General features: G+C 37.2%; 1 protein-coding gene across 2 annotated transcripts in view; it reads left to right on the top strand.

The window, feature by feature from the left end:
• LOC106879926 (exocyst complex component 4) overlaps positions 1 to 9584 on the top strand; it is a 268982-nt gene that overhangs the window by 140131 nt on the left and 119267 nt on the right. For both annotated transcript variants that reach the window (XR_008265483.1, XM_052972782.1), the window contains exon 16: positions 4322 to 4422. Coding sequence is in view for 1 of the 2 variants with exons in the window: in XM_052972782.1 (XP_052828742.1) it covers positions 4322 to 4422 (101 nt within the window). In the remaining variant the exon portion in view is untranslated. The remainder of the gene's footprint in view (positions 1 to 4321; positions 4423 to 9584) is intronic.

Here is a 9584-nt window from a genome sequence, read left to right as displayed (position 1 = left end):
TGATGACATGCTCACAGGAAATGAACTGGAAGAACTGGCTGAAATTTCATGCGACAAAACTTTAAAAATCAGTTTTATGCAGCAACCACTTTCGAAATTCTGGCTTACTGTAGCCTCCCAGTATCCATTGTTATCACGAAAGGCAATTAAGATTTTGCTACCGTTTGCAACAACATATTTATGTGAAGCAGGATTTTCGGCACTGACCAATCTAAAAAACAAATACAGATCCAGACTTGCTTCAGAAAGTGACTTACGTGTATGTTTGTCATTAGTATCTCCAAGAATTGACAGTTTGTGCAAAGCCAAGCAAGCACATCCTTCTCACTAAGTATGTATTAAAAAAATCCTGTGTGTATAATTGACAATAAACCTATTTGTTAAATACTGTTAGATAAATAAATGTAAAAATATATGTTATTTTAAGCAAATATTTATGTATAAATTTCATAAGCATTTATAAAGTGGTCCGCAATTCAAAAAGTTTGAAAACCCTCGCATTAGACAATAAACTTTGCTTGCGAAGACCTATTGAGGCAAGTAAAATCAAAATCAAAATCGCTGATGTGGCCGATGACAGTACCTCCTGATTGGCACTTGTGCCAGTGGAACATTAAAAGCACATCCGAGCGTGATCGTTGCCAGGGCCTCGGATTGGCTCCCATGCTGCTGACATGCGAAAAGCACCATTCAAGCGTCATTGTTGCTAGCGTCGCCTTACCGGCATGTGAAAAACAACATTTGAGTGTGGTTATTGCCAGTGCCACTGGACTAGCTCCTGCGCAGGTAGCACGTAAAAAACACCATTTGAGCGTGGTTGTTGCCAGAACTGCCTGACTGGCCCTCATACCAGTGGCACATAAAAGCACTCACTACAGTCTCGGAGTGGTTGGTGTTAGGAAGGGCGTCCAGCTGTAGAAACTTTGCCAGATCAGATTGAGCCTGGTGCAGCCTCTGGCTCACCAGTCCTCAGTCAAACCGTCCAACCCATGCCAACATGGAAAGTGGATGTTAAACAATGATGATGATGATGATTCCTCTGACAAAAAGGAACAAGAAAATACAAAGAGACACAAATAAGAGAAATGCAACAAAAACAAGTTATGAGAAATAAAGAATAATTTGATCCTTAACCACAGACTTGTCTGGAATTTTAGGAAAATAAAAAAAAGAAATTTGAAGATAAGCATGTCATAGAAGGGTAACCTTTAACAATTATTTGTCTCATGTCTGTTTGAAAACCAGTGACCTATGCCCATCTCCTTAACTCAGCAGGATACCAAAAATTATCACCTTACTGACTTCATTTTAGATATATAGTATCACTACCACATTCTTTAACCTGTTGCTTTTCAGGACATTAAGAGAGCTATTAAACTATCAAATTTACTTTCATCATCATCATCATTATTTAACATCTGTTGTCCATTCTGGCATGGCTTGCATGGTTTGACTAGGGCTGACAAGCTAGTAGGCTGTACCAGACTCCAGTCTGATTTGGCATGGTTTCTATGGCTGGATGTCCTTCCTAACGCCAACCACTCCAAGAGTGCTTTTCCATGCCACTGGCACGGGTGCCATTTGTGTGACACCAGTATCTGCCTTTGCTGCAATTTTATTTGGCTTGATGGTTTCTTCTCAAGCATGGCATAATGCCAAAGGTCTTGGTCATTCATCATTGCCTCTGTGAGGCCTAACATGCAAAAGGTGCTTTTCATGTGCCACTGGCATCAGCCACTTTGTCGCATATATATAAATATACGTTTATTCAACACTAATGTACATACATGTGTATATACATACATATATTTATCCAAGCATATGCTCTTTTCATTCTCAGGAATATGTATTCATTCATGCTACTCTACTTATGAAGCCTACAATTATGCTTATATATTAGTACTTTTTTCCTTTTTATATCTTTGTATTTGGAATTATGAGTTTATACTAAAAAAGGAATTTAAATTTATAGGGTAAACTTATACAGGCCTACATAGTTCTACATACTGTGATATATCTATTCACATATAATGATACTACATTCTGTATTCATTCTATAACCATCACTGGCAGAATGATTAGCATGCCAGACTAAATGTAATTGACTAGCCCCTGCCTCTAAACTTTTGGGCTTGGTACCTATTATAGAAAGGATTATTTTATTTCTGCTTGTCAATACTAGTATAGGTTAGACAGTCCATTTCAATGCAGTGTCTCTATACATAGTGGGGTTCTTTATCTTTTACTTTGTGAGACTAACTGTCATGTGATCAGCTCTCACTACCTCCAGCCGCATCTTCTTCAGTGTATCACTTCCACAAGCTTATTTTACTCATTATTTGATTTTTTTCCATCCCACAATCATCTTTCTTGTGCATCACATGTCCATATAGACATGTGATGCACAAGAAGGATGCCTTTCAAACTGTAGCAGTTACCTGCTGCCCAGTTTTTCTCACAGCTCATTTATGCTTCATTGGCATGTGCACTGACATTATACATTCAGTGAAATATGTTCACATCATTACTTTGTATTCCTCCACATTAAGCATTCATTACTCAGCACTCTGCAAAATCATATTTATACACAACTGTCATGTAGCCTGCCATTTATTCAGAGAGATGGTCTTTTGTTACCTACAGAGGTAATAGTACCTTGAGTTTTCACTTCATCCATACCCTGGCTTCCATACTTTCACAACATTTACACATATGTATTTGGGGAGTGGATCCATAAAAGTGCAATGCAGTTTTTGTCAGAGTATTAGAGAACTAGAACTTTAAATGTGATAGATGCACAGAAGTAATTAACATTAAAGATATACATGAAATGAAGTTCATGAATCAGCTGAGTGTTCTCTTGATGTAGTTAATGGTTCTATCTAGGCAACCTCATTAGTGCTGGTGGTGACTGTTGTGATAGTATAGCATCTAAAGCAGGGGTCGCCAAACTTTTTCAACCATCAATCCCCTTTAACCACTTCTCCTTCCGCATTGACCCCTCCCCCTTTAGCCACTTCTCCTTCTACATTGACCCCCTTTAGCCACTTCTTCTGCATCAACCCCCTTAGCCACTTCTCCTGCATTGATCACGCTCCTCGTTTAAAATACCTTAATACCCTACCCTACCATATCTTACATGCATGCCGGGTACTGATACTGGCAATTAAAATGTTAGCTAAAATATACATGTACGACAAATTAAGAAATTCTATTGAAGATGACTCACTTTTTACATTTAAAACTACATGCAGGAGTACACAGTATTAAACTTTCAATTTTTATGAAATTGTTTTCACGGTTAGAAAATGTGAAAAATGCATTATATTGCTGGAATATCTTTTATTGAACTTGACAACATGAATGTGAGGTATGAGCATGGTGATCCTGAGTCAAGACATTAATATCAGGCTGAAGGTCAGTCAGTTTTAATCTCAAATCACCTCATTCCTCCCAGTTCAGGCAATTTCTATAAGTAAACACTTGACAGTCTACAACCCCTCAATCACAACTCTCAATCTTCCATTATTATACTGAATATAACATCACGCCTCAAACGTTATCAAAAGCAGACTACTCGCTGCAGTAAAAATTTATCATGTTTTCCCATGTTTTGTGGCGCTGACTAAGTATTTCAAGCAGTTCATCTGGGTGAGATAGTCTTTCGCATGCTGATCCCCATTCAACCCCTTGGCTATCATCAACCCCCTGTAATTGCTCATCGACCCCTAGAGAGTCTCTCGGATCCCCTTTGGCGACCCCTGATCTAAAGTAAGGAAGGTGTTTACCTCTGTTGTTGACCTTAACTGTAATATTTAAACAAGCAGAACTATTGGCAACAGAGTTTGTTTCTTTGCAAGAGTATGATTTGTTAAAGGTTTAATGTTAATTTGTAAAAGAACACAAGTGCACAAGTAAAAAGAGAGAAGTTGGGTATGAGCTGGAGAGACAATTGTTGTGGTATGGCTGAAAATGTGATGTTCTAAATATAATACACATATGAAAGAGTGATAGTTTGGTCAGGTGAGAGGATGTTTGGTTTTACATATGAAATAACACAACTGTGCCTTAACAACACTTCATGTTGACTGTGCAGATCTGGGCTTGTAATATATGGCTTAGGAAGAAAGTAGTAGCATGGGAAAAAGTGGTATGAGAAGAACACAAGTAGTTGGGCCTGACAAGTTCAACACGTTTACCCGTCCAACCCTCCTGTCAACAGAGAAAATTGTTAAAATGACATGGAATTATTTGTATGTGTATTATAAACAAAGTTGTACTGTGCCTATTTGTATGTGTACATGTACCTTCTTATTTTTAGTTCATCAAGTCTGCAAGCATTTGTTACAGAGTTTGTTAAGAACATCTTCCTCTACCAAGTCCACTATAATGTCTCCAGTAGCATTTCTTCTGCAACAAAAGGTAATTAGATGCCATTTTTCATCTTTCTATCTCTTTTTCTTCTCACCTACTGGACATACATATGCATTTTCTAGGTAATTCTTAAAGGTCACCCAGTGCAACATTATCAGGTATAGAGATCATGAAATAATAGTAATTTAGCTAACTTTTAACTTGAACACAAATTTATAAGAGAAGTTAATAAAATTGACTCCAGTCTTACTTCTTTCAAACATTGGACTAATAAATGTAAATTTCACAGCAATCCATTCTGAATTTTCTATAGGCACAAGACCAGAAACTTTTGTGATAAGGAACATATGATTAGATAAATAGCTGTATATCAGTGGAATGGGTTATATTTTATTGACTTTATAAGGACGAAAGTCATTATTGATCTTGACAGGACTGAAAGTCAGAATGTAACAAAACATTATATTTTATTTGGTATTCCACCAATGTTAATGATTTCTAACATGAATATAAGAATTATGTCATCATCATATGTCCACTTTTTTATGCTGGTATGGATTGGATGGGTTTTCTAAGGCAGAGTTTTATGCTTGGATGCCCTTCCTGTCACCAGTTTAGTTGCTTCTTTCAACACAGGGACGCAGTGTATATATTATGTAACTGATATACATGCAGTGTATATACGTGTGTGTATATATATATATACATATATATATATATTTTTTTTCTTTATTTGTGAATTATATATCCACCAATGTAGTGTTGAGCACTCATTTCATTGTTCTGTATTTACAGATGTGTATATATACACACACACACACACACACACACTTGCATGTCTGTAATCACATACATTCATATGTGTGTGTAACTTTGATCAATGTATATTGGTGAAGGATGTAAATATCAGTAAGAAAACTGAAAAATTAATGTTCTTTGAAAGAAATCCATTGCACTATATATTTTTCACTAAGTCACAGATACTTCCTTGTTGCCAATTATTGGTCCATTGGGAAGCTTTAACAAGTGTTCACCAGTTGTAAGATAAATATGACAATAATTATTAGGAGCTGCAGTTAATGATCTGAATATTTCCTTGATATTTTATTGACTCTAGTTGATTGATAGTTGAAACCCTACATAATAGAGACAGACAGATAGGCACAGACACACACACGAACAACTCCTATTTGGTTTCCCCATCATTGATGATGTCTCATATGGCTCTTAAGGCCTGCAAGAAACCCACGTAGCTTGCTTACCAGCCACATGGTTCCGGGTTCAGTCCCACTGCTTGGCACCTTGGGCAAGTGTCTTCTACTATAGCCTCTGGCCAACCAAAGCCTTGTGAGTGGATTTGGTAGACAGAAACTGAAAGAAGCCTGTTGTATATATGTATATATATATATGTATGTGTGCGTGTATGTTTGTGTGTCTGTGTTTGTCCCCCCAACATCGCTTGACAACCGATGGTGGTGTGTTTACGTCCCCGTAACTTAGCGGTTCAGCAAAAGAGACCGATAGATTAAGTACTAGGCTTACAAAGAATAAGTCCTGGGATCGATTTGCTCGACTAAAGGCGGTGCTCAAGCATGGCCGCAGTCAAATGACTGAAACAAGTAAAAGAGTAAGTCATTCTACACCGACCACAAGTCAGCACCTCCACCTAGCAGTAGCCCAACCATCTAGATGTTGGGACTTGCAATATCAAGTGAGTCCACTGGCCAATCTACACACCCTCTGCTGCACAAGGTGCATGAGAGAACATGCTTATGCTTGTGGCTGAGTAGGCTTGCCTTTGAGAAGCAGACATGACTACACTGGTCACATGGAAAAAGATTCTTTTGCACCCTTCTCAGGGAGAGGGTTCATGTCCTCCATATATTATTCACCAGCACATTTCCATTCAGTGTACACAACATTGTTCTTCTCAAATTCTTTAATAACAGTAGCAATCAGATTTTTCCACAACTCCCTATCTGGTACATGTGGGTGTCCTTCAAACAGACAAGATGACTAGACTGTCTCAGTTGGTGTTTCATAATCATGGACTCGATGCCTATCATTTTTGCCCAGTGCAATACTTTCATATCAAGTGCATGAAATCACTGACAGAATATTATGAAAGCATCACTGGTGGAATCACTCGAGACATTGAGTATTCTTGAGGTTGGTTGTGCTGGTCTCTCTTCCATACAGCAGCACTGTTAAGACATGTTTGATATGCCTCAACTTTCAATGCTGCTTTGTTGTCCAATTGTGACCAGAGCCTTGATATAAGGTATCACAGGCCTTTGAAAGTCAAAGGCATCATACGCCTTAGAAAGTCTATAACTGGCTCCTTGTCAAGTGTATTAAATGTAGCTTGTGTGCTACCAAGTTAGACAAACATATCCATGACTTTTGACTTTTTGCTCTTGACATATATTGATGGTGGGACATATGAATTGCTTGGTGCTGGTTGTAGCATGTTTACAGTCTTCTTAAGACTGATCATAAATCAAACTCATCACACATGGCTGAAAGTTCATCAAGTGCTGCAGGTCTTCCTAAGATAGTCATCAGCATCAAAGAAATGCAGAGATCACAAATGAGAACCATGAAATATTTGTTACTGCAGTAAAACAACACATGTTTCAAATTTTCCTGTTCTACAGAAACAGATCACTATCCACAAAGTAGCATCACTATGCACAAAAGCTTGCAAGGTAACAATAACAAAGAAGATGGTGAAAAATGTAGGAACCAGAATTTCACTCTGTTTGACACCAGATTCATCTGAGATAGGTTTTAGTAGTTCATCATAGACAGATCCATGCTTTCATGTTATCATAGGGAGATTGAATAAACCCTGTGAACTTTTCCAAACATGCCAAAGAGTTGGACTTTGTGCAATGTCAAAAATCTTGGTAAAATTGATGAAACACTGGCACAGATCAAGTTGTTCTCTGCACTTCTTTTGAACCTGTCAAGCTGTAAAAATTGTATCAGTTGTACTTTAATCTGGCGAAAGCCACATTGTTTCAGGTCACTCTTACTACTACTGGTAACATGTAACCCAGTACAACCTATCACGTGATCTGACAGTTGGTGCCTAAACTGGCAACTTATCAAGCCTGCTTGGTAAGGAGAGTGCCATACTGCTTTTAGATGTAGGAAATTGTCTGGATCTTTTCTGTTTGGCTTTCACTTTTTGAAATTTTAAAATTAAGTGAAAATTTTTAAATTTGGTATATTGATGTAATTTTTCATGCTGAATCTGATGTTGTTATTCGCTTGTTCCAGAAAAATTTTAGAAAAATGTTAAAAAGGTTTGAAGTTTGAGTATATTTAACCAATTGGGAAATAAGATTTAGAAATAGGCATTTTCTGTGTGATAACTTTTATTAAACAAAATGAAAGCAATATATTATGATGATGAAAGTTGTGAGCAGTTTTGAAGTCTTAATAAATTTAAATGAATAAAGTCATGTGAAGCAGAACAGAAAATATAAAACTGAGAAATTCTCAGTTTTTTTTTACAAAAACTTACAAGAAAACAAACTGTAGGTTAAATTACAAAAAAAAAAAAACTACATTATCCTACTGTAAACAGTTGATAGTGAAAATTCAAAAACGAAAGTTTGAGATACACTAGGGTTGGGTTTAGGGTTAGAGTTAGGGCTTAGGGTTAGAGTTAGGGCTTAGGGTTAGAGTTAGGGCTTAGGGTTAGAATTAAAATTTAAAGTTTGGGTTAAATTACATCAATATACCAAATTTGAAAAAACAATACATTTTTTGTAGAGCAAGTTCAAAAACAAAAGTTCAGAATATTGACTTGCAGTGGTTATAATGTTAAGCAAACAACAACTTTACTTGTTACTATGGGAACAGGCACCAATGTGTCTGTGGCTTCCAATTGGCTAAAATTACCCAAAATTTGCAAACTTTAACTTTTTATTAATTTATGGCAAAATTGAATTTCATTTCAATAATTCACATACAGAACTACATCAACACACCAAATTTGAAATCAGTTGGAACAAAATTAAAGGAATTGAAAAATGAAAGCCAAACGGAAAAGATCCAGTTGTCTTGATATAATCTTGATATAGTTGCACTCTCAGAAACATGGCTTTCTAATGACAACCAAGTAAAAGAACCAGTGTCTGCCAACATCTTATTTTACTAGGGGAGGTCAGTCAATCTACATCAGAAGCTGGTGTTGGTCTTGCTGTTAAAAAGAAACTTGGTGCAGCATTTGATAGAGCTTACACATAGTTTCTCTGAACCCTTAATGATGCTACAGTTGCAACTTAACTCAAAACAACTCATGACAGTGATTAGTGTTTATGTGCCAACACTAGTCAGTCCCCTTGGATGAAATAAACAGCTTTTATAATACAATTTACGATGAAAGTAAACAAACAAAGTCTGTTTTAGAAGCGTTGAGATGTATTGAAAGATACAGAAATAAATATTTTTATTCTCAAACGCGTGGTAATGCTAGTAAAATAGCGTGAACAGGATAAATTATCCATACATTGCAGAAAAATACGTTACCGGCCAGCCATGAGACTCAAACTCACATCCCTGTGATTACGTGTCAAGTGCTTTACCATTAAGCTTTTATAATGATCTGAGAACTGTTAATAAGAATGATAACTTGTATTTCTGGGTGGCCTAAATGCCCATGTAGGACATGATTCTGTACATACATACATGCACGTAAAGATACATAAATACATACATACAAAAATACTCTGTTGTTGATGTTGAAATTCCAATGAAGGAGCCTTGGATCTAAGTTAGAAACCAGTTCTTTCTCTATTGCCAAGAAGTCTTGAAATAAACTGAATAATGATATGCATACATACATACAGTGTGGGGAGGGGGTGTTGGAGGGAGAATTCTGGGGTGTGAAGATATATATATATCATCATCATCGTTTAACGTCCGCTTTCCATGCTAGCATGGGTTGGACAATTTGACTGAGGACTGGTGAAACCAGATGGCAACACCAGGCTCCAATCTAATTTGGCAGAGTTTCTACAGCTGGATGCCCTTCCTAACGCCAACCACTCAGAGAGTGTAGTGGGTGCGTTTACGTGTCACCCGCACGAGGGCCAGTCAGGCGGTACTGGCAACGGCCACACTCAAAATGGTGTCTTTTATGTGCCACCCGCAGAAGAGCCAGTCCAGGGGCACTGGCAATGATCTCGCTCGAAAAT

This window comes from Octopus bimaculoides, chromosome 14 (assembly GCF_001194135.2).
Source record: "Octopus bimaculoides isolate UCB-OBI-ISO-001 chromosome 14, ASM119413v2, whole genome shotgun sequence".
Lineage (NCBI taxonomy): Eukaryota > Metazoa > Mollusca > Cephalopoda > Octopoda > Octopodidae > Octopus > Octopus bimaculoides.
This window is presented reverse-complemented; position numbering and strand designations above follow the sequence as displayed.